This window comes from Tachypleus tridentatus, chromosome 9 (genome assembly GCF_004210375.1).
Source record: "Tachypleus tridentatus isolate NWPU-2018 chromosome 9, ASM421037v1, whole genome shotgun sequence".
Taxonomy (NCBI): Eukaryota; Metazoa; Arthropoda; class Merostomata; order Xiphosura; family Limulidae; genus Tachypleus; species Tachypleus tridentatus.
Window position 1 is genome coordinate 78,141,910 of NC_134833.1, and position 27,085 is coordinate 78,168,994.

General features: G+C 33.9%; 1 protein-coding gene and 1 long non-coding RNA gene across 5 annotated transcripts in view; one reads left to right on the forward strand and one right to left on the reverse strand.

Moving 5' to 3' along the window:
* The window catches only part of LOC143225551 (protein eyes shut homolog), an 88,407-nt gene extending 75,887 nt beyond the window's left edge, over positions 1-12,520 (reverse strand). For 2 of the 3 annotated variants that reach the window (XM_076455207.1, XM_076455206.1), the window contains exon 1: positions 11,855-12,520. In XM_076455207.1, coding sequence (XP_076311322.1) covers positions 11,855-12,112 — 258 coding nt within the window. In that variant the 5' untranslated portion in view covers positions 12,113-12,520. The remainder of the gene's footprint in view (positions 1-11,854) is intronic. The other variant, XM_076455208.1, reaches the window with a different exon arrangement.
* Positions 1-25,352, forward strand: part of LOC143225552 (uncharacterized) — a 65,823-nt gene extending 40,471 nt beyond the window's left edge. The window contains exons 2-4 of one of the 2 annotated variants that reach the window (XR_013013919.1): positions 11,870-12,034; positions 12,460-12,552; positions 24,811-25,352. This is a non-coding gene — a long non-coding RNA (uncharacterized LOC143225552). Of the gene's footprint in view, positions 1-11,867; positions 12,035-12,459; positions 12,553-24,810 lie in introns of those variants that run through there. The other variant, XR_013013920.1, reaches the window with a different exon arrangement.
* Positions 25,353-27,085: the final 1,733 nt, after the last annotated feature.

Below are 27,085 nucleotides of genomic sequence, written 5' to 3' on the forward strand. Positions count from 1 at the left end.
CACAATTATAATTTGCCGAGTGGAACTGGTTTCTACAGTCTTCTTTCTTTACAAACTAACTTGAAATCTCCTTTTCATCAGCTAGGACTTCAGTTACATGGTATTATATCCCACAATATCTTAAAAACTTTACAGTAATTTTGACTCAACCTGCAATATATGATCTCCTTTTCTTATATCATAACACGTTTATCTTTTCCTTTTTGCAATTGCATTTCACAGCCTTTATCGATTAGTCTTATTTAAAATTTTCTTTTATTCAAATAAAGCTGAATACTACGCTCTTACCCTTCACTAGCTATTTGCCCTCAGTGGCTCAGCAGTAAGCTCTGCCAGCTCACACAGCAAAACACTGGGTTTCGATATACGCGCTGGATACAGCACAGATAATCCACTGTGTAGCTTTTGCCTAACGGCAAATGAACCTACGCTAGTTATTTAAACCTTAAATCAACAGCTAAGATGCAAAAGAGCTCTAAATTTCAAAATATTTCTGGCTATGATTTATCAAATGGAATTAGTATGACATTGTAACATGATGTCTGTTGAAATCATTTAACTGAAAAACTATTAATAAAAAAATTTAAATTTGAACTACATGACCTTATTTGTTTAAAGCATAAAAATACTTTAGTAATATATTTCAGCCATAAATAGCTCAAGACATCGTGAAATATTTATTCGGATGAAAAATCTGAATTATATCACTATATCAGAGATGCCAACTATTTCAAATGACTAAGCGTATTGATTGTAGACAGAGCCCGTACAGATATCGTACAACCACTGGATACAGTTTTGAGTCATCCGTGTCTGTGGATCCATTTGTGGCTAAACTGTAAACACTGTCAGTAAATATGCTTGAAATCATTTTGTCATCTTCACAACCCAACATTTGTACAATGGCTATTGTTTTGGTTCTAGCACAGCCATATTTTTTTCGCTATATCAGAGTCCGGGAACATTTTTCTAAATAGATATCCTGCATGATCGGCTACAACTAGGGGTAAATTATGAGCAATGACGAATTGCGTGAATATCACTTCTGCATTTATGGTTTCATATTCTGAATTGTTACTCATAAATGTCGTTATCTGCATCGTTTTTGTCTTCGCCTCAGCCTTTTGTTGGTGAGATACCGATTTTGTATGTCTGGAACAATCGTTTATCCCGCCATGCGCCACAGAAAAATCGATGTGACAAACTGTACAAAACGCATGACTGTCACTGACTTTTGATGCAATAACCAGATATTTTGCACTTTACTCTTTCTTAAATTTTTGATTCACAGTTTTAGTCCTTTTAGATTTGCCAGAAACAAGACAATCTAAGGAATGAGACCTCTTTTTTTCCAACTCTAAACTATCGCATTGGTGTTTCTATGCCGCTTAAAAAACGAGAAATACCTATCTACGCAAGCGCTGATTGGCTGACAAGTACTGATGACGTAACTATGGATTTCCCCACGCACCCAGTATGGAGAAGCACTGTTGGTAGACGTCAGAGATACAAATATTTTTATTATTTCAAGCACAAACATAGTTATCGCAAGTAGCCATTTGGACTATGTCTTTTATTTATTATCAAAATGTATTTGTATATCACTAGAAATTTTCTTTTCACCCCTTTTAAGCCCTGGGGGAACAATTTATCACTTTATTGTATAGGCCTATATAATATATAATAATTTGGGAGTTGCAAGAAGTCGTAATATTTGTCTGTATGAGTGTATAGTCGTAATGTATACACCAAAATCGTAATGATTACGCTCAAATCGTAATGGTTGGCATCTCTGCTATATTTTTTTCAGTAAAAAGCGTATGTTTGTACCCTCATCATTTTTGGAATAAAAAAATATTTAAAGTTTTACTTTTACATTTGTGTTTATTTACAATGATCTTCAAGAAGAATAGTTCATCAATGGCAAAATGGTATGTGTGCGGACTTATACTACTAGAAACTGGGTTTCGATACTCGTGGTGGTCAGAGAACATATAGCCCTTCAGGTAGCCTTGGGGTTAATAACAAAACAACCAACAAGAAGAAGAAGAATAACAATGTGAAGCGGTTGAGATTATCAATACAAAGCTATAGACTATTTGATACAACGGTTTCAAACACTAATTGTAGGCCCGGCATGGTTGACCAGATGGTTAAGGCGATCGACTCGTAATCCGAGGGTCACGGGTTCGAATCCCCGCCACACCAGACATGCTCGTCCTTTCAATCGTAGGGACGTTATAATGTGTTGGTCAGTCTCATTATTCGTTTGTAAAAGAACAGCCCAAGAATTGTCGGTGGGTGGTGATGACTAGCTGCCTTCCCTCCAGTTTTACACGGCTAAATTAAAGATGCCTAGCGCAGATTGCTTTACTCAAAATTCAAAAACAAACACCAGTTGTAAAGGTTGAATAAAGTAGGTCGCACTGAAGAAAGCAATAGGCAGTTAAATGAGAAGCTAACATACTATTTCTCAATAATTTCAAACGATTTACATAAGTTATAAAACGAGAGTTTAGATATTAATCAAGCGTTACACTATAATATTTATTGAATAGTTAACAGTAACGCAGAAGCAACGAATTGTATCATACTTTTAAACGTTGGCTACAGGTTACTACTATATCTAATATAACTTAACGTCCTTAGTTAAGCCTAATTATTTATCAGCTTATTATAATAACACTACCGGTATCCGTAGTAAACACAAAAATAATGTTACAAACTCAATGAATATTGTAAGCTGGTGAATAAGATGCAGTGCCTTGCATCACGTGTATCAAAGTTTTGTGAAATTTTCATGTTTACATCAGTAATATCTCAGTATAGCGTCTGTGGTCTATAGAGAAAGCATAAACCTACTTAAAAATAATAGTTCTAACTCAGTAGTCGATCAATAAATCCAATAACGCTTTTTATTTACTTACTGGTATAACTGGGTAAGCCATATTATGAAACTAACCGAATCATCAAAAATTTATTTCTTATTTTAGCGACGACGTGGTTTGACCCTGTGGTGGAGATGCTAATGTTGGAAATGACGAATCGGGTTAGAATTCGCGCTATGCCATGAAATACATCCCCCCTCACTTTAAGCTGAGTGTACGTTATAAGAGTGACAGTAAATATCTTAGCGTGAAAGATGGGTGATATAATTCCTGGCTGTTTTCCCTCTGGTCGTTATTGCAAAATTAGGGATTCCAACAGATAATCGTAAGGTAAACAAATAAAAGAATAAACTAAAAGTAAAAAAAAACATTTAAAAAACATAAAAATTCGTTATATTTTGAATTAAATTTTGATTGATCTATGTATCTATAGACAAGATAAAAGTTTCATCAAAAATGGTTACTTTGATGGTTACTACTTGCAATAGTATACACACTGCTGTAATTTCTATGCGTTTGTAACGACCTCTTAGCCTGAGACGCAGTAAATATCGTGTTGGTATTGCCATACCTTAAAATTCACAATAATAAATATCATGGTAAATTATGATAAACGTACGTTAGGACCAAAACCTCTTTAATAGTAAGTAAAGATCTATTAAATTATAACGTTCTTTATTCAAAGCTATAAAAATGTCTGTTATCCACAAGGCTATAGAATGAAAAAATAATGAATTTATTTCAAAGATCCTTTTTGTTTTGGACAGAAGAAATTTGCATTTCAAATTGCAGTAAAAGTGACTTTACAAATGGAATTGCTCACTGTGAAACGGCGCGAGACAGATCACATAATATGTTTTGTAGAATTTCGACGCTTTAACCTTGAACTATTTATAACAAGTTTTGCTTCAGAAAGAAACGGATTTGTTATATGAAAAGTAGTAAAAGTTTTATCTCTCTTTTTTTGAAAAACAAGTGTCATTTAAGGGAAGTAGTAAATTACACAACTGAGTATAATACTTCTCAGATATATAAAACACTCCATTGTATTTAACTACCTTCTGGAAATATCTTTTAAATATCAGGTCATCCCTTAAGTAATGTCCGATTTTAGGTTCAGAAAAAGAGAAATTATTTGAAACACTTTTAATGTCATTTAATCAATAATGTATGTTCCATTATTATTAACTACTTCCTTCTAATAATTCACAAGCGTCTAAATGCCACTTGTATAAATTTCTTAGTGTTTGGAGGAAAAGAATGTAGAGAGGGTAGTTTTTACATCTTTATGTGTTCCAAGCTCTTTTCCATCAATATAGTTCTGCAAACTTTGGAATACATGATAATCAAATGGGGCAAGGTCTGGAGAATAAGGAGGATGTGGACGTTTATCCCAGTCAAGCTTTTCAATATTTGTAGATGCGATCATCGATGTATGGGGCCGTGCATTATCCTGATGTAACACAACATCTTTACGATTGATCAAAGCAGGCCTCTTTTTTTCAGTGCAACATTTAAGCGCTCTAACTGTTGACAATAGAAGTCTGATGAAATCGTTACATTGAGTGACAGCAACTCAAAGTAGATCACACCACCAATATCCCACCAAATGCTTAACAAGACTTTCCTAGGGTGGAGGTTCATTTTAAGTTGTGCTTTAGCCAGTTTACCTGCACTTAGCCATTGTCTGCGGCGTTTAACTTTTATAATATATTCATTTTTCATCGCCACTCACTAACCTGTCCAAAAAAGGTGAATTACGTTCACGAGAGTGCAGAGAAGTTCAAATGTCCACTCTTGCTCTAAGGTTGGCTTTTATCATTTTGACACCTTTCCAAGCTGTTGCAGATGACGGTGAACTGTTAAATTGGTTAAAATGGTTGAATTAAGCTTCTGCGCCAGTTCTTCAACTGTTACAGCACAATCTTCGTTAAGTGCAGCCAGCAGCAAGTCATCATTAAACTCAACAGGATGACCTGAACGTGGCGCATCGCTTAAGCTGTAGTCACCTGATCTGAACTTCGGAAACCACTTTCGACATTTTCTATCATTGAGAGACTCCGCCCTATAAACACCTTGAATGTTTCATGTAGTTTTCGCTGCACTATTACTTTTTTTAAACTCAAGAACATTATATGCTTAATATGCTCCTCAGACACATCCATCATCATAAGGGTTTATTTGATTAATGATTTGAAAAAGTGGTGTTGAGTTAGTTTCTTTTATTTATCTGAACATTTTTATATACGTCCTACTCTATATTTTAGTCATTAAAGCTTTCTACAAAAACAGAAATGATGATGCACTTTCTGTGTTAAATTTTCGGACATTACTTATGAATGGCCTGATACTACATAGAGGTAAGATAAAAAACATAATTATTGATATAAATGGTGGGAGAATTACACATTTTGCAGCAATGTTTAGAAACACTTGCAGAATACATTTATGAAACCAAACGACTACAGGTGGCGTTGTAGTAAATTATTCTGAAAGCGTGTTCTATTTAAAAAAACAGGTGCTTCAAGGGGCTACGAAAGGCACTTTACATATAAACTGTTTGTCATTATAATGAGGAATGCTATTAAAGCGCAAAATTAAACTAAGTTAACCTAATTAGTTGATAGATCGAGCACTTTGCAGAAATTATAGTGTACGAATGATATTTATTAAACTGTCATTAACTGTCGAATTTTTCCTAAAATATGAATCAAACGTAATGTGGTATGCTACAAGCTGAGTTTCCTTTGCAATGACCTATATCTTACAAGTGAATTTTATAATGACGAAAGACGCTAAATTTCATCATGGTAGGTGATACTATGAAACAGTTTCCTGTTTTTATTTTAAAGGTTAAAGTATCATCAGAGACCTAGTACTGATGGAAGAGTATGTTCTCTGGCACGTTGATTACATGTTCCCTTTTAAAAATCCATTGAGTGGTAAAAGCTGGTAGAATGATGTAAAATCTTATGTTAACTGTAAACTGATCGTTTGTATTCGAAGTTGATATCTAGTTAAATATAAAAGCTTTCTCGTTACAAGGAGAAATCTTATTTCCAGTTCAACAGCTAAAAGTCAGACTCGCAATTTCTTTATAGACGTTTATACACAAATTTGTCAATTGGAGTTTTGTTTTTCTTGCTGTTATTTTTTAATACATTGATTACTGCTAGAACTTTCTGATAGAATTCAGACATCGCGCTGATGTTATGTTTTTTTTGCTAGGTTGCCTGATGCATTTTATTAATTTAACTTGTTAAAACTCATTAAAACCACTCAAGTATTTTCAGAAATACAAGTAAAAATCTCAAACTAATGTGTAGTGACTTTTACACTAATGATCATTATTTTAATCGCATATCTGCACTTTAATTTGTACTTACAATCACAACATTAACTACACACTACAATACGTTCTGCAAATCAAAACATCTTATTTTTCAAAATAATTTTAAATCCTGTACTTTAAATGTACCAATACGTTTTTCAGTAAAGTTAGTAAAGTTTTTTATTCCGCGCATTGTATCACTTGTGAGGTCAGACAAATTAAAAATAAACCTATTCTCAGACTGGCGCACTCTAAATCTCAGTAACATTTTATTCTTCTTCCCAAAAGAAAATGTTTTACGTCTTACATTCTCGTACCAGTAATCATCAAATGAAAATATTGTAAGCACTTTTATACCAGAAAAGTAAAAAAATAAATGAAAATCGGGCTTAATAAACATTTTAAAAGACGTTTTCGAAGATATAAAAAAAATTATATTATCTCTGAATGCATTGTTGAAAACATCCGACGAGAAACAGACATCAACATAAGAAAAACAGCTGAAACGCTACTGATAAAATTATTGTCGCCAAATCTAAATAAGTATCCAAGAATCTCCTTTTATGTGTATTAATATTCACCTCATATTCAGGTGTATTAGTATTCACCTAATTTTACTAAATAAAGTTAATTTAACATCACCTACAAATTTGTTCTCACCATCATGAGTCAGTAACGTTCTTTGAATTTCAGACTGCCTTAATAAACGTGTGAGTTACACTTTAAAACTAGAATTTCCATATTGTAAAGGCTCTGTTATTCTTTATTAAATTTATCAGTCTGTAGTTTCCTCAGTAAGTATACTTTTCAAAAAAAGAAACGCAAAAGGCAAAATATGAGACAAATTGTTCACAAGTTTATTCCAAGTAGTTTTGTATGACATGTGTGAAACTTTGCACATTTACTGCTGAACATCCAAAGTCTGCAAAGGCGAAGTCAACGCTCACTAGGTGAAGTTTAACGTCACTCAACGTCAATAGCGAGTAGACCCCCTCGTTATTGAGCATCAATAACTGCTTGGCATCTCCTGCTCATGGAAGCGATAAGATGACGAATCACATCCTGTGGAATGGCTGTCCACTCAGCCTGCAAGCTGAGGTAGAGTCTGTGGTTGAGGTTGTCGCCGTCGCAGACGTCGGTCCAACTCGTCCCAAAGATGTTCGATGAGGTTTAAATCTGGTGATCTGGAGGGCCAGGGAAGAACGTTGATGTTGTGGTGTCTCAAGAAGACAGTGGTGTGTCGGGCTGTGTGAGGACGGGCGTTGTCATGTTGAAAAACGTCGTTGACGTTCACCATGATGGGTTGCACATGGGGCCTAAGAATCTCGTCGATGTATCGTTGAGCCGTAAGATTCCCTCGAATGTGCAAAAGGTCTGTTCTGGCATTGTAGGCGATGGCAGCCCACATCATGACGCTGCCACCACCAAATCTGTCAACTTCCTGCACACAGTTTGCTGCAAAACGTTCTTTTCGACGACGGTAAACACGGGTCCTTCCATCCTGCCTATGAAGCATGAAACGTGATTTATCACTGAACCAAATATGCCTCCATCGTCGATGAGGCCATACCCGATGTGCCCGAGTCCACTGCAGCCGTGCTTGACGATGTTGCTGGGTGAGGATGACGCCTCTCACTGGACGTCGAGGTCGGATTCTTGCATCTCGTAGACGGTTGCGTACGGTCTGATCGGAAATCCCACGCAGCCCTGACGTCGCAGTGGTGGTCCTATCCCGAAGGTGACGTAACCGGATGTTGCGATCTTGTGCGGGCGTGGTCACACAAGGTCTGCCAGATCGTGGACGGTCACGAGTTGATCCATGTTATTGGTGACGATTCCATAGCCCTGTGATGATGCTTGGGTGGACATTCACAGCTCTGGCAACATCTCATCGAGATTCGCCTGCTTCCAAGCAACCAATGGCGTTGTTGCGTTGTGCTTCAGTCAGTCTTGGCGTAACTGTATTGCGTGTTGGTGGCTTAACACTGAGCTATGGAAACCGAGAACTCGTCACTTTTATAGGGATTTTGCACATGCTGCACTTGCAGAACATGTAGATTTCTCAAACAAATTTATTGGACACGCATGCGTTTTGGCGAAAAATCCGATTTTTTCCTCTGTTTTCAAAGTGCACAACTTTTATTGTCATTTTGGTCTGACAATCAGTGCCTTAAGACGTGTAACATCACATACTCTGAGCTTGTAACGTTATTACATATATTTCTCTTTAAAATAACAAAAATATCCCTTTTGCGTTTCTTGTTTTGAAGAGTATATTAGACCTAGATTTCATTTACCATTCGTGCTAGACTGTAATTAAAAAAATTATAGCATCGAAACATTTCTCTAATAATACTGTTTTAATATAAGCCAGCTGGAATACTCGTCCCATAGAAGTTACATAAATCCTAAGATAACCTTTAATTAATTACGGTTTTTTTTCAATTATATATAGGGAAAGCAACACCCATAAAGGACTGCAAAACACAAAATGTGAAACAGCAAAATTGCATGTTTCTCTGCACGGACCCAACAAATCTTCATAGTAAATTTGATAAAGGTCCACCAACAGAGAGCGAAGTATTAGTAGAAAACGCCCATAAAAACAGCAAAACGCAAAATGCAAGACTGAAAGTTTGTATATTCTACCCTGAATGAACCTAATGAACCTTCATACAAGTTTTGGTAAAGATCCATCTACATTATGCGAAGTAGTTACATGGACATACAACAAACAGTACTATTATATTTATATAGAAAAACAAAGTGAGAAATAACAGTTATTTTGTATACTTGGCCTTCGTTTCTGTTAGCATTATTTGTAACCATAGAAACAGAATTGTAGAGATTAATAGAAGTCGGTGCTAAAATGCAACACTGATAACATGTCTGAAAACAGGATGAAAGAAAATAAAATGAATGAGAGTCTCGTGATTTTGCTTTATCGTATATAGTGGTTCAAATATTTGAAATCCTTGCCATCTTTTAAGAAATTCAAAGCTTTTCAATGGGTTTCATCAAGTGAAATTAGCAAAAAAAACATCATCTGAAATTTGATTTTTAAAGAATATTTTAAAAATAAATATTAAATAATTTTACAAATAATAATTTAAAAAGTTTTATTTCTAGCATTTGATTGGTTTAAAGATTTTTTTTGTGAAATTTCTCCTAGTTTAACCGTTATGTGAACCGGTCTTTATTATGCATTAATTCTGAATCATACAATACAAATGTAAACACCTGGTTTTTCAGTTGTCTGAGTGCCCGGACTGTTTATTCTCAAGCATTGTTTTGTGTTGTTTTGAATTTCGCGCAAAGCTACCCGAGGACTAGCCGTCCCTAATTTAGCAGTGTAAGACTCGGAGGAAGGCAGCTAGTCATCACCACCCACTGCCAACTCTTGGGCTACTCTTTTACTAACGAATAGTAGGATTGACCGTCAAATTATAACGCCACCACAGCTGAAAGGGCGAGCATGTTTCGTGCGACGGGGATGCGAACCTGCGACTCACGGATTTTGAGTCGCACGCCTTAACCCACCTGGCCATGCCGGGCCATCTTTTTATTCTAAAAAAACACACTGATTTCTCTAAGTTAATAAGAAAAATATTCGTTTAAAAATTACCAAGAAGGTGTGTAAAGTTTAATTACTAGATTCACATTGTAATTGGAATTTTAGATTGTTTGAGAGATATTTAAGAGTCCCAAGATATTTAATAAACATATTTTATTCAGAATATACCTCTACAGCATTGTTCTTACAAATTAATAAAACTTAACTACAGAAATTATGGTTTAATGAACATGAAGTGCACAAATATCTTTAAATCACACTGAAAAAATTCTATATGAAATAATCGACAATAAAGCAGTGATATAACATTTGTGAAGTCTAATTTATTAAAATAACGTTTTGTTTATATATGATTTGTTTGTTTGTTTTGAATTTTGCGCAAAGCTACTCGAGGGCTATCTGCGCTAGCCGTCCCTAATTTAACAGTGTAAGACTAGAGGGAAGGCAGCTAGTCATCACCACCCACCGAAAACTCTTGGGCTACTCTTTTACCAACGAATAGTGGGATTTACCGTCATATTATAACGCCCCCACGGCTGAAAGGGCGAGCATGTTTGGTGCGTCCGGGATTCGAACTCGCGACCCTCGACATCTGATAGAAACACATACCAAAAAACAACCATTATGTCATAAGATGCATTAAATATTTTTCTTGAGCTATACTCTGTTTATTTATATACTTTAAAAAACTTAAGTTAGTTTGAAACATTATTAAAAATACACATTTTATGAACATTAAATGTAAAATAACAACATATCAGTATAGTGTTTTCTAAGTATTGTCAGTGTTGACAAATGCTTAGGAAATTCCAAAGGGTTTAAGATGGTTAAAAATTGTACTAATTTTATTCAGGCTGTTGTGAGAAACACGAGTAACCAGAGTCAGTAGCTCTATTAGTTTACAAAAAGTTGATATTTATATATCACTCATTAGCTACTTACGTAAAAAACTCTAAATGTTATTCTTTACTTATAAATGACATGTGACATCTTAGAGTTCGATGTTGTTTTTTTATAAAACCTGCTTGTTTAAAGCTCATTGCTCATCTTTCATTCAGCACTGACATAGTTTATTTTAAATACAGTACATTTCTAAAGACATTAAATAAGAAAACTTAAATCACGCAGAGAGATACAAAACTTGCACACCACCATTAAGGTTTTTCTAAGTCCTGCTCTTATAGTTGTTCAATATGTGCTCCGTTAAAATAGCGACACACTTTCAGTTACTTCCACACTCTTGCACTAAACTAATGACATCTCAAGCAGTTTGGTAATAAAAGGGAAAAGAAACGATCCGTGAAACCCAAACATGACTTAAAAGAAGGGCAGGGCCTAGAAACATCGTAATCATTTGCAACTCTTGTGTCACCCGAGATATAAAGGTCTTGGTGCAATGAATTATGAATATCATTAATATAAAGTTTTGAAAGTAACACATATAACCTAAAAACACTTACAATTTTTTATAAACATATTCTGTTTTTCAGAAGAATTTGTTACTATGTGAAAATACTTGTTTTTAATAAACATTATGGTAATAACAGCAACGATCTAATCAGTTAACTCGGTTGTACAATGTCAACAGTGTTTTACTGTGTGAAAATACTTATTTTTAATAAACATTATGGTAATAACAGCAACGATTTAATCAGTTAACTCGGTTGTACAATGTCAACAGTGTTTTACTGTGTGAAAATACTTATTTTTGATAAACATTATGGTAACAACAGCAACGATCTAATCAGTTAACTCGGTTGTACAGTGACCACAGTATTTTACTATGTGAAAATACTTATTTTTAATAAACATTATGGTAACAACAGCAACGATCTAATCAGTTAACTCGGTTGTACAGTGACCACAGTATTTTACTGTGTGAAAATACTTATTTTTAATAAACATTATGGTAACAACAAAAACGATTTAATCAGTTAACTCGGTTGTACAGTGACCACAGTATTTTACTGTGTGAGAATACTTATTTTCAATAAATATGATAATAAAAACAGCAACAATTTAATTAGGTAACTCAGTTGTACAGTGACATGTGTTACTTACGTTTTCTGTTCGTAGTGCAACGTCCTGACCGTGAGGTACATCTCGCCAGACTGGAAAATCGGTTATCAGCTCATTGACTGGACAAATGGACAGTTGAGGGTCTTTTGATGTCCGCTGGGTCGCCACTTCGGTTGTTCTGCCTGTAGATGTCGCAGCATCTCCACGGTTTTGTTGACTCAGGTGGGTTACATATATTACAACCGTGATAAATGACATGGTTTTTAGTTTAAGCAATAAGATGTGAGTGTTCATGTTCATGAATTGGTGCTAAATGACTAATTTTAGAGATGTTAATAAAATTATCTGAAAAAAAGATACGATGTTTAGAAATACGTGCGACGTTTTGACATGTGTCTTATTTAGAATATATCAATGTCACCAACTTATGAAACAGTGTTCATAAGTTGAGACAACTGATTAATGTCTTTATTTGCAATTAACTAGGTGATTTTTGACTGTTAAGAAGTTGTTAGCTTTGCTGTATGAGCAAACTATTCAATAAAACTTGATGGTTGGTTCAAATGCAAGAGCTGAGGTACAGTTGAATGGTACACGGAACTACTGGCTAACAGAGGTACTAACCTCTTCTTCTCTCGCGCTTTCAGAAAGCAATAAAGAAGATCTTCACGGAACCACTAGCTCGAGCCGCGAGCAATCAATACTTGCCAGGAAAAATAACAAGCCATGTGCTACAAACAGTTAAGTATAGGGGGCAGTAGTGTTTTAGTGAGATTGTGACTAACATTTTGAAATACATAGATTAAAACTTGTGAAGGTCGTCTTAAAACATCAAGAATTTTAGGATTCTTAAGATAGATAATCTTCAGATGAATAAATTAACTAACATAAGTTTTAGTTGATAGTTGTCTCAATTACTAAGAATGATTTTTTATAGACATTTACTTAAACTCCTGATACCCCCTCCAGATTGTCAATGTAAGTTTGTTTGTTTGTTTGTTTGTTTTTGAAATTTCGCGCAAAGCTACTCGAGGACTACCTCCACTAGCTGTCCCTAATTTAGCAGTGTAAGACTAGCGGGAAGGCAGCTAGTCATCATCACCCACCGTCAACTCTGGGACTACCCTTTTACCAACGAATAGTTAGATTGACCGTACATTATAACGCCCCCCACGGCTGAAAGGGCGAACATGTTTGGTGTGACTGGGATTCGAACTGAAACCCTCAGATTACAAGTCGAGCGCCTTAACCCACCCGACCATGCCGGGCCGTCAATTTAAGTCTGAGAGCTTATAGCACTAAAAATCGTGTTTCGATACTCACGGTGTTCAAAGCACAAATAGTCCACCGTGAAGCTTTGCGCTTAACAGTAGATAAAATTTTGAGAATTTCTAATAACTTAGATAAATACGAACGTAGACACGTATTTGAGTCATTTTTTTCTCAAATACTATAACAGAAAAGTCAGGAATTGGTCTAAAAAATAAATTTCTGATTTAATCATAAAATGATTTTTCTTTAATAGTAAAGTAATGGCAACATTTTTAAATATCTTTAATGAGCGTTTCGGAATCATGAATTATAAAGATGTTTACAATTATTGCCATGACGCTACTATTAATTATGAAACTTCGTTTTCCATCAAAGGAATAAAAAGGTTTTTTAGTTCTGTATGTGATTATAAAATCAATCTATTTTTAAGAAAACGGGAAAAAAGTTGGTGTATTGGCAGTGATCTCATACATAATTTTATGAAGAGTGTTTTTCGGGGGACATGGGTTTTCAGCAACCTGTTAGAAACATAAGTTGTGATTTTGCAATTCGTTGATCAAGTCAGTAAAATGGTCATTTATGCGCAGTTTATATTTGTATTTGAAGTTTGAAAGTTAGTTATAAGTTAATTTACAATAATGCATTAATACAGACGTACTATACTACAACTGTCATCCATGGGAAGTGAAAAAATTGAAAACTTTAGAGATTGTGAGAATGTAGTAGAGGTGACGATGAATTGTTTCCGTGTAATCTACCCTACAATAATGACGTGAACGTAATCCATGTAATACTCGGCCATTAAGGATCTGGAAGAGTATCAAAAGTTAATCAAAATGATGGTTATTTCTTTAATTGTCCATTAAGTTTCCCTACGATTTCTATTTTTGTTTTAAAATTATTTTAATCTTTCCCAGCCAAAGTGGATAGTTTATTGTCTCTTTAATTCACAATTTGACCCAGATAATTCAAGTGTTAGTGAAATAGAATAGTAATTGCAATTCTTCATCTAGCTTTAAATTCACTTTGAGTGTAACCAGTAATAAATAACATTCTGATTATTCTTATGGAAGGAAAGATACAGAAAGTAAATTAGCTTCTAAAGGCTAGGGCTTTTGAAATGTTTTTATTGTAATGTTTCATTATAGTGCACAGAAAATATAGCTGGGCCTATCTGTAACAAGTATAAGAAACAGATAAATGGTTACTATTTATTCGAATAAGCCACATGCACACACAAAAAAAACCAACTTTGTCTCAAGCTGTCTTGAAGAATTAGACGTTTACTTCCGCACGTTTACAGTTATTCTTATGTTATGATAATTACAGAAAAAGCAAGGATGATTTAATACCAAGAGAGAAACTAGTGGGCATGAAAGAGCAGTACCTGCTGCATTTTAAAGAATTAAAGTGTTACGGTGTGAAGTCTAGTAAGTTTAATGCACCTGATGTAAAAACAGATAAAAATATACATTGTGAAACAAAGTCTCGTTAGTGCACATACAGGAACCACAGGGTTAATATTTTCATAATATAGAAGAAACAATTCCCATCATAATTTACCAATAATTTATTGCCTGTATTTTATAACAAACTAGTCAGATTTCTCTTCTTGTCTCTATTTTTCTTTGTTGCTGATACAACAGATTCGTCCTCATTGTCGTCCCAGTTGATCTGCCTGAAGGTTGTTTGCTTGTAAGTAACAGTACACGAAATGGAATGAAAAAAAAAATGTATTAAACAAAACTAGCTGATGTGGACTGTAACTTAACAATAATGTTGTAATGAAAACATCATCTAAATGCACGAATTCAGAAAACGAATAAAAAACTCAGAAATTCTGTATTGTTATAACAAGCAAGAACAGAGATGCAATATTCCGAAATGTTTAAAATTTTCACTCAAAGTGCTTTTTCTTGAAAATAACAAAGCTAGTTGTAGAGAGAGATTTTCTTTTAAATGATCTTTCATTGACCACAGGACTCTATAATGACCAAGGTACTTAAGGTGTAGGTCACGTGAACATGAGTGAGATCTGCACATTGGGCTGTGAGGGTGTGACAAGGAATCATATTTTGTTATACTCATGGTCAATGTGTAAAACTTGGTATGTCCGTGTTAATCTTTTGAAAAAGACGTAGGTTAGCCTCTAGTAAACCTATTAGTTGTTTAAAAGTAGAAGTACAAAACTAGTTTTTAATATGTCAGTGCCTAGTTTCGTTATTTAACTATACATGTATTATGAAACTAAATGTTATATTTTTGTGTCCCAAGGTTGGCAAAGCATGATAATTTTTTGTTCAAAATGTGTGAAAAAAACATCACTGGAAATATTATTTCATAAAATAACCTTAGAAAAATAGCCGTACATGTTATGTGATACATATCTTAGAAAGATAGCCGTACACGTTATGTGATACGTATCTTAGAAAGATAGTCGTACATGTTATGTGATACGTATCTTAGAAAGATAGCCGTACATGTTATGTGATACATATCTTGGCTTAAAAGGTTTTCACTTTTCGCAGTTTAAATATACACCTTCACCGACTTATATAGTTCATTTTGCTAGTTAATGTTGTCTAGTGACACTAAAAAAAATATGAAATATATCAGACTAATAGTAAGTTTGCTTTTACGAAAAACAAGAAAAGCAATACATAACGACGGAACAATTAAAAAAGATAATCGGTAAACTATTTTTATAAAATTATTCCCATGTGCGATTTTACGGTTCCTCATATCCTCTCAGATTTAACTAACTCTCTTTAACCTACCAGAGCCATCACAGTTCACACCAACTTGTTAGTTTCATCCTAGCTGATATCAGTTTACTAGTGAGACAATAGTTTACACAAATCTAGGAAAAGGTGAAGTAAAACGACTAGTTTTACTTTAAATTCGATTTTCATCAACTAGATTAATGAAGTAACAAGAAAGGTTAAAATAAAACTTTATTGATTATTATAAATGTCGCTTCTAGTTAAAACAAGAATTGGCAAATATCATTTTTTCTTTAGATATCAAAAATGCACATCTTACGGTCGGAGGAAATTTTACCTATAAGAGTGGTTAAAATATGTTCCCCAAATCATACAAAATGTTCCTCATCTCACTCATAGCAACTATAAGTAAAAATACATTCGTCGGAGGAGCTATCTATCAGGCACATTAGTTCAGATAAAAAACGTAGGTAATAGTGTTGAGTAAGATGATCCATTTCAGAAAAGAACATCCTAACTTAGACAATTATCGTAAAGGAAAGCTATTACATTATATATAAAAAACAATGAATATGATTTACGATGTATTCAGTTGCCTATAATTTCTCAATGTTTGAAATAAACAATATGAAACTTTCTAACATATCTATTTTGTAACATGAAATTGAAGTCGCACTTCCATCATTCACATTCTCTCCCACCCGCCAGTGCTTTTACGCACCTGGTAACGTGGAAACATAAACACTAGTTATATATAATTTATCCTGTATGGTAGCATGCCATAGTTGGTGATATTCATGGATGGCCGTTTTGCCAAGTATTCCCTATTAGTGTCATCAGAATTCTATTGAACTGTTCCCAGTGACTCAGCGGTAAGTCTGAAGGCTTATAACGCCAGAAAAACATGATTTTGATATCTAGGTAAGCATAGATAGTCTACTGCGTAACAACAAACAAATATTAATCTATTAATGCCAGTACAATTTTGATAAAGCTAGCTGTTGTCTTTAAAATATCTTAGTAAACTATGTGTCATCACAAATCTTATTTAGCCATTATAGGGATAACATCTCAAAAACACTTGATTATTAGTATCATTGCAATTCATATTTACTTATAAGTGCCTCGTGCTAAAACTAATCTACTAGTGTTTTTGTATCTTCTCCTAAATTTCTAGCTTCTTTTAACTCTGTAACCAAGCGATCGAAGTCACAGTTTCTCAACTTCAAATACTATTGTAATCATTATGTGTTGTTACGAGCCTTACAAATTACTACAAAGTTTTTACATCTGTAGTTGATATTACAGAGTGATATGACAATTCATTATAAAACATTACAGAGTTACTGTGGCTCCTAAAACGCTTTAAAGCTATTTCAATTATTAACATACAATAAGAGTGCTATTAAAAATTCTGAAACAATTTAGTGTTTCTACAACTTTTAATAAGCTACCAACATGCATACAACTTCTAATAAATTAACATTGTTATTTTAATGCATGATAAACATGTACACTTTCATTATCATTCCTAATAGGTTACTGGTGTTAGTATACATTGTTATAAACGTCTACTTTTCTTTTTACTACTATTGCTATTTTAATTTTGAATTTAGCGTCAATACAACTTTCCATAAACTAAATTATGTGCATACAATTCCTAATAAATTACCAATATCTTTATAAGTTTTAATAGATCTGTTCTACAACTTTAAAATAGTTTTTCTTACTGAGGTTATACCTCATAATATACATCTAGTTTTACTTCAACTTTTAATTAATTAATGGTGCTATAACTTATAATAAGCATCTGGAGTGTTGGTACGACTTCTAACAATCTACTAGTGTTATAAAAACTTTTAATAAACAATTTGTGTTGTTACAACTTTTAATAGATTCTTGTGATATTGTAATTCATAGTAAATAAATAGAGTATTTTCAAGCTACTGTCACATTCCTTACTTAACGAAAGACATCTGATGTTATTTATACTGTAGCAGTAAAAATATATTTGCTAATGAGTAAGAAAACACAATGAACATTTGCTGAATTTTATAAGACAAAATGTTTCAGTGGTTAACAAAGTTCAGTCAGGTAACTCTCGGTTAGTGACGAGAGCTTTTTCCTTCTGTAAGGAATTGAAACTAGATTTTGTTAATTTAAGAGTTTGTCATTTATATCGAGGGACCGTGCGTAGCTGATAAGTTTCTGTTCTTCCTACACTGGTATTGAAAATCTGTCGTAGCCAGAACAAAAAAAAAAAAAAAACAGAATAAGAAAAAAACCAGAAACAGACAGAGATAAATGTTGTTTATCATTGTTTCCAGTTAAGTGGGGTATGTCGGATAAGTCAAAGAAATCATTAGTCAAGTCGTAGTGAACTAGGACGAACGAGTTATTCACTGATGTCAACTTACTTCCTGGGTTGAAGATAGATGGAAAGCGTGAACGAACTAATTAATATCTTTTTGTCACAACAGAAAATGTATCTACGTTTATTCAGTGTTTACGATTAGAACTATAGATGACCGACGAAAGTACTAAAACAAACATGAAGTGTATCAAACAGATACGTGACGTAGCTGTCACAACAGAGCGATCAGCTGTTATCTATAAGATATACAGTTGATCAAAAGAAGAACGTCTTACTTAAATACTTTCTCTCACTTTATTGTTTTGAATTTCGCCCAAAGCTACAAGAGGACTATCGGCGCTAGCCGTCCCTAATTTTGCAGTGTAAGACTAGAGGGAAGGCAGCCAATCTTCACCACCCATCAACAACTCTTGGGCTACTCTTTTACCAACGAATAGTGGGGTTGATCGTCATTTTATAACGCCCCCACGGCTGAAAGGGCAAGCATGTTTGATGTGACGGGGATTCGACCCTCGAATTACCTGGCCATGCCAGACCCTCACTTTCTTAACAGTTTATATATATATAATAACTATGACGAGGATAACACTGCTCCTGCTTGGATTATGTTTACTCTTAGTAGTAGGGTGTGAACAATGGTCTCTCAACAATAGTTATCCCGCACTTAACACGCTTTGCTAATTACATTATAACAAGGGGTTCGCGCTGTTCTTTCGAAAAGCTTTATGTGTGGAATGTATTGACCGCTTTCGCTTTGTCAGCCTATATAAACTCTTAAGTGATGCTTTTGTGTGCACAGCTTTTGAGTCAGCACTTCTAATACAATTTCCTTTAGTTTTTATCCCTACTTTATATGATTGATAACATGATGTGTAGTTATACTTCATGGGAGAAACAATGCCTATTCTGTCTATCTTTTACTATTATTACATACCCACATTGTCGAAATGATATGAGTTTCACTAGATTAGATTCAATTTTAAAAATTGAAAAACGAAATGAAAACATAAAATTTACTAACAGAAGTCGAAGTAAAAATAAATTGTAGCAGAAAGAACTAGAGAAACTAAAGCAGCTTGATTGATTGCTGCTAAAAAACCACATAAAGATAATCTGCTGACTGATATCAGAGTAAGGACCAGCTTTAAGATGTGTTGTACCTCTTTTGTTTAACTGATCTTGACCAAAAGACCTGATAATTTGGCTATATCTCAATCTGCTCGTGGTTCCTCATTGGCTCAGCAGCAAGTATAAGTGCTGACAGTGCTAAAAATTTGGTTTCGATATTTACTGTGGGTAAAGCACAGATAGCCCGTGGTAAAGCTTTGTGCTTAATAACAATCAATCAAACCATCTTCAAAGCATTACATCTAAGTGTATGTATATATGTGTTACACCCTGTAAAAATGGCTTAGTTGACGGTTAAGATGGCTACGATGGCTCCTCACAATCCTAATGTTTCTTGTGTCATGCCAGAATTCGTGGTTTCTATGCTGAAATGAGCCTGGTATGTTCTAGTGTTCAGGTGCTCGACACGAAATCTATGGGCCGTGGGTTTGTTTGTTTGTTAGAATTTTGCGCAAAGCTACACGAGAGCTATCTGCACTAGCCGTTCCTAATTTAGCAATGTAAGACTAAAGGGAAGGCTGCAATTCATAATCACCTACCATCAAGTCTTGGGCTACTCTTTTACCAACGTCTTTTACTTTTCATAACGCCCCCACTCTGAAAGGGGGAGCATGTTTTTTGTAATGGTATTCGAGCCCGCGACCCTCAGATTAAGAGTCGGGTGTCATAACCACCTGGCCATGTTGAACGTCGGCCATGAGATTGAAATCCAGTTTTGTACACTCTTGCCTTTTCAGCCTTACGGACGTTAAAATATGATAGTCAATCCCAATACTAGTTGACAAAAAGTACTCAAGAGTTAACGATGAATGCTTTTCCTGTGATCGATAGCTCCAAATTAGGAAAGGCTGTATATATCTTAAATAAATTTACCGTAAATAAAACACAGTAGCATGTGCATGAATTGAATTTAAATTTGACTACTATTGGGAGAGCCCAATAAACACACACATTGTACATACAATTGTGTTTTTCTTTTAGGAAAACCACATCGTGCTATCTGCTGTGTACACCGAGGAGGAATCGAACCCCTGATTTTAGCGTTAGAAATCTGTAGACTTACTGCTGTACCAAGTGGGACTAAAAGCATGGAAATAAACAGCATTACACTTGTCAAAATGACCAAGTCTGTTCCACCCTTGTGCACGACCCTGACAAAAAAACACAAACAAGTACATGTTAAAGATAGGGACAACAAGTAAAAAACGTGTAATTGCCAATCAACAGTGTTCGTTCACATATAACATTTAATTCCTGCCAATTACAGGGAGGGATCAATATTGTTAATAACGTGACAGAGTTTTTACAGAATATGGTTGATACAAATACTAAAAATATTGTAACTCCCAAATTATTTTTTTGCTACACAAGTCATGCTATAAATACAGATTCATATCTGGAATAAAAATCCACTAAAAATAGGTGATCAGTTTCAATAGGTAAACGTCTTAAGCTGACCAAAGAAAATTTGATGGAATACTAAACCTTATGTATTTAAAGCACCTGAAATGAGTAGAGAAGGGACTAATAGAGGAGCCGTTTCTAAATATATAATTTTCTCTACAAGTGGGTTTTCTCGTCATCACAGAATACTGAATCGTTATAAAACAAAAAGGACAAAAATTGTCCTTTAAATTATCTTTTCGCTTAAAAGAATTGGTTACCTTTGGGTTGTTCTCTTTATAAGCCACCTTTCAAGTCTGGGCATTGGGTTTGTTTATTTTGTTGTTAAGTGCAAAGCTACACAGCTGGCTCTTTGTTATGTGCCCAGTTTTCAACGTCATAATCTTACCCTGGCCGTTCAGCAAACTTAGTTTAGCAATATTACCTTAAATACACTAATGGATTACAACTTGATTAGATGCGCAATAGGTCATACACATGAAGGCTAGGCTAAGGTTCTATGAACATTATCTGGAATTATCCATATACTTGAAATACGATGTACGTTTATGTGTGTTTATCGAATTAACAATGTAAAATACGATTAATTCAGCATATATTTTCGGTACTTATAATAATAGATAGATTAGATATATCATGTTAATTTCCGTAAATATTAATAGCTATGTTGGCCAAATGTGGCAGACACAGTACATGAAGTCTCACAAATAGCAATTCTGCTTTAGTGTTAAGAAATTTGCTAACCAAACCTAATATTCTTGACCTGAAACCGAAAACACCATTTACAGCAAGAATATCCAACTGATGACTTGCGGTAGAGTAAACATAGAGATTTTTTTGCGACTTGTCTATAATGCCAAGTAACTACTATTAATAGTAATTTTTACCTTTCAGATTTACAGGCGATATTATGTGATGATCATTTCCACTTTCATTTGTAAAAAGTATCCAAGAGCTGATGGTGTTGATTAGTTGTACTTTCTTTTTGTCTGCCTCCCACACCCATCCACACCCAGTGGGAGCGATATGTCTGGAGACTTACATCGCTAGAAACCGATTTTCGATATCCGTGTTGGGCAGAGCCCAGATAGCCCATTGTGTAGTTTTGTGCTTAACTACAACCAAGCCATTCTAGTATATCACATCAAAATTACAGACGACTAGCGCAGAAAGCGAAGTTCAATAAACAACTAACTTTATCTCCAGCTGTTATATTGATATTAGAATTGTTATGACCTTATGGTGATTCTCGATATTGGACTACAGATATCCGAAGTTTACAACCTTTAACTTTACATTCACAAAACTGAAATGCACTAAGGTGTATTTCATTTTTTTAAAAAAAGTATAGCTTCGCGATATCTGAGACACTACATTTTAAAGTTGAGTCAATTTTCTGAATGTCAGTAGTTATTTATATTTAATAGAACACATGCTTGGCTATATTTAAAGAGTTACTTTTCTCATAAGTGTTAACATACATGTTGATACAGGGTTTAGTCTTCTAGCGTTTGACAGGATTGGTTGTTTTACAGATTATATGTGAAAATTAATAGATGATTTAGTAATTTATAAACATTATATATATATATATATAATGCTTTTTGACAAATAAATGTAGTAATTAATTTTATATTTTGTTATGGCGCAGATAGTCTAGCTGCTTTGTGCCATAATATGCCAAATCAACCAACCAATATTTGTTATATATTCACGGAATAGTATATTTTTATGACAAAAAGAAATGAAATTATACATAAAAGAACAAAAACAAATATGAAGGTATATTTTTAAAGGTGACATCTGTAATAAACAGTAACATAAACACTCATGTTTCAACTTTCGCGCATACTGTTTTTTTTTTCATTCTCTGAGAAGTAATTCATTAACCTCTTTATGCTTTCTCTACAAAATACTCAGATATTGAACTTATAATAATTTATTTTTAGTCATTTAAGCGATCTAGATCAACGAGAAACTGCTTCTTGCCTTGCTGAGAAATAAATAGATTATCTGAATTAATTTGTCAATTATAAGAAGCTATCGTCTAATGTCCTCTAAGGACTAGAAAATTCGAGGTTAGAAGGTACCAAAAAGAAATATGTGAACGTACTGATGAATGTAGAAAACAAAACGCTATCACAGCAAAGACAGCAGAAGAGGCTGGTAATTATATTCAAGTATTTTAATGTAACGTTTAAAATCTTAACCCTGATTCATAACTTTTAATGTAAAACAGCTTTTATTTTGTTTTCTGATGCTAATTTTTAGACGATTTTAGACTGGCAATTTTTATTGCTGAAAATTTAAAAACAAACATAAGAACGTATCACTGAAAAACAGAAAAACGTGCTTTTTTATTCAACATTCCAAAACACTTTTAGAAGGCTTGATACAAAAAAAACACGAACGACAAACAAACCTTAAACACACTCTTTAGGTTAAGGGTTAATAAAGAGAAAGAAACGTTAACAGGTATAATATGTGATATACAAAATTCCAAACTTCAAGAACGTTAATAGGTAAAAAAAATAAAATGTCAGAATTCAATAGTTCCACAAGATGGACAAATAAAATATACGATGATAAAACACAATATAGCACACATTTAATAGATTAAATAGAAAATACCAGGATATAACACTTCCAAATCATCAATAGACCAATGATATATTACCATACTATACTACTTCCAGAAAGAATAACACCCACCACAATCTAGTTCTTTCATAGTGTTATTCAGTAGGAGACAAAACACCAGATAACAGTACTTCGATAAGAGAGGTCACTGAAACAGATTCAACTACGTGGTTTACGATGCAATAACAGTTGTAACCGTTTTTTATATTTTCGTTTCAGTTGTTTGTCTCGTGGAATAAAAGGATACTTAAACTAAGATACTTTGATTTGATAATAACTTTTAAAACGATACGTTAATTTCAAATAAAACTTTACCTTATGAAAAACAAAATATTATTTAAATATTTTACTTAGCTCAGAAAATAATCTCATACTTCAATATTTTAAAATAAGCAGCCCACAAAATCTTTGGAACATTTAGTGTAGTTTTATCAATAACGCACTATAGGGGGCACAAGAAACAAGATGAAAGCGAGGCAGCTTCTAAACAGTAACACGGACTAGACAATTTTGGAACTCCTACCAAGAGCAGTGAAGTAGAAAAGTCTGATTTCAAGTCCAAGTGGTTTAGAAAAATTTCGTAAACAGACATGCATGTATACCTACATGCATAAACAATAAACATATACATACTTTATCGACTTTCTGAAAACATCTTATTCATTCAAAACTGCACATAATCAGATTCAAAATATTAAGTTAATTAAGCTTCACATTTATTTGCATGAAATACCCACACTTCTCTCTTCCCATGAAAAAACATATGTTAATAACCGATTGAATTTGCATGATATTATTGACAAATAGTAACTAACACACAAAAAACAGCTTCAGTCAGATATCTGAACGTTAGTTTATCAGTAGAATATCACATCAAGTTTCATTTTTAATAACAGAACACTTCAAGTATAAACACAAGCGATACGCAGAATCACAAGTATAAAAAAACAAGTATAGAGTAGGTGCATAACGAAACTAAACAATTTCAGTTTTATGGTGATAGTGGGCTTGTGACGTTCCTTGATTTTTATGCTTACTATCACTAGGGTTTTGTCATGAGTATTTTAATTATGAAAATGATTAATTCATTGTTGCATGCCGGGGTCAGATTATGGACAGTGGACACTGTTCCAGTTGAAAGAAGAGCTAAAAAGTCGGGAAAGAAGGCAGATCTTGTGAAGATGTAAATTTATTGATGATATTGTTTTGCATATATCTAATATTAAATATCAACAGTTTCTTCCTGTAGAAAATGTATATAATAAAGTACTCATTAATAAAAAACCAGAAGTTACACAGTTGATATGTTGATGACATATTTGAAATTGATTATGTTTTGCCTATTTATGGCTGTTATGTTATATTTAATGAAGTCAGTTTTTCATGCAGAGTAATATTACACAATAATACGTATAGCTGCCTAAGATGAATATAATTTATTTTTGCATTACTGATAGATTGGAATTCTATGATCAGAATAGCAACAGAAGATCTCTCCACAATCTGACGATCACTCGCTGCTCCTCCATACGACGAGGACAGATATGTGCACATACCCCCAGAAGATATCCCAAACAGCACTTTGGCAGTGTTCCTGTTCTTGTATGAACTATATGTAGCCTGTTGCGCAGTAGGAAGTTTGAGTTTGTTAACGGGGAATTCAGTACCATCAATTACCACACGAGTTTTAGGGAGATTTTCTTTGAAACTTGGTGGATGGTAAAAGCGAACTAAATCATGGTTTCGCCAAATATTTAGTTCTCGCTACTATAATGAAATAAAGCAAACCCATGTACAAAAAACATTGTAAACATCTGATTCTGACACATTGAAGAAACGACTCAAATCAAAATTGGTATAGTTTTTCCTCAGTTTAACAAGAACCGTAAAATCTGTCTATAACAGAAAAGGTGTATGACACTGGGCTATACATATAAGTACATGAACAGTGATGACGAGAAACCCACTTGTTGAGAAATTTATATGCAAAAACGGCTCGTTTGGGCTGAGAAAACACTTTACATAGAAGAGCGAACAACGTTTCGACCTTCTTCGGTCATCGTCAGGTTCACCGAAGATGACCGAAGAAGGTCGAAACGTTGTTCGCTCTTCTATGTAAAGTGTTTTCTCAGCCCAAACGAGCCGTTTTTGCATATAAAAAGTACATGAACAGCTGGGCCTAGAGTTGCAAAAACAAACATAATTTTTTCAAAATCTTGCAGTCCTTGCAATCTCTTTCCTTACACATATTAGACGGAAATCTGTGACAACCACGATTTTTACATAAAGGAACACAACATTCTGTTTGCGGCATACTGTTGTTTTCTGTTAAACTGACACTGTCAAACACCGAAAACAACCAGACAAATGCTCAGACAAATATGGCGCTTGGACCCTCTCGATTGTCCTGCCACCCCGCGACTACGTCAGACTACGGTATTACGAGTCGACCATTGTTAATACACATTTTATATGTTTTAATTCTACTTTATTCCATTCTTTAAGAGAAAGTTTGGTACTTAGTAAGTGTACTCAATATTTCTCTAAACATTATATATGCATCTTCACTACAAAAATATAGAAACTGTTTCTTTGCTTGATTACATTTATGATAACTGTTAAAGGACAAGTCCAGAGCAAAGAAAGCAAGATAATAATAATAAAAACATTTTGAATGATTGAAGAGTCAAGGCGAGAGATAAAGTAACGTTGAAATACTGAACTGGCCAATTTTCTTGATTTAATGTTAACACCAAAAAAGTATGAAGGATAAACTGAAACTTAAGTTGTCAGAAATTGTCACTAAGATGTAACAATGTTCTGGTTTATACAGGCACGACAACATTCCCTTATATACCTTGATATGACCTACTTCACATACCACCAAACAGGTAAGATATCCTCATATTTACTTTTATTAAAAAAACAACTTTTATCGAAATATTTCTAGTACTTATGTCTTTCCTTAGAGAATCCTTTATTATTTCAGCCTTACAAACTCAATTACTGACGTTTCATACATTTCTAAAGACCTTGAACCTAAATAAACTATGTGGATTTTAAATAATATTTCTTTATTAAACGGACGGTAAGAGAGAGAGAAGCTGCTTGGTAAGTGTACGTAAGTATACAGACACATATATTTATTACAATTGATGGTTCTTCTGCTTCTCACGTGGCTATTTGTGTATTGTTGTTTTTTTTCTTCACACTTCGAGAAACTTTCTAGATACCGATGCCTCAGGCTTCAGTTTCCACGCGATCATCCTTAATCAAAGCAAGGCTGAGCCCCTGTTCATGAAAATGTGAATGCTTATAAAGACATATATAAAGATTATAAAGACACGACGTTGAAATAACTGTTTTTTTTTCTTGCTAAAAATTTGTATTGTTCGGCCTTACCCAGTTCTTGCGATTAAAAACTCCATATTATCATATCTTTTGCTAAAATGTTTAACTATAGAAACTTCAGAAATAGCTATTTTCTTGTGTTCGGATATAAATTCTGCAGGACTTAGTTTTTACTGGAAAACTCGTTAAGGAGTCAACTTGCTTCGATTTTTAACCACCATAGAACAAGTTTTCTTGTTATTACTAGTTGTAAAAAACAGGTCTTCTTGTTAATATTGGTTGTGATTAATACGTCTTATTATTACTACTAGTTATAAGAAACACATTTTGTTATTATTTGTTGTAACAAACATGTTTTATCGATATTACTGGTTATAATAA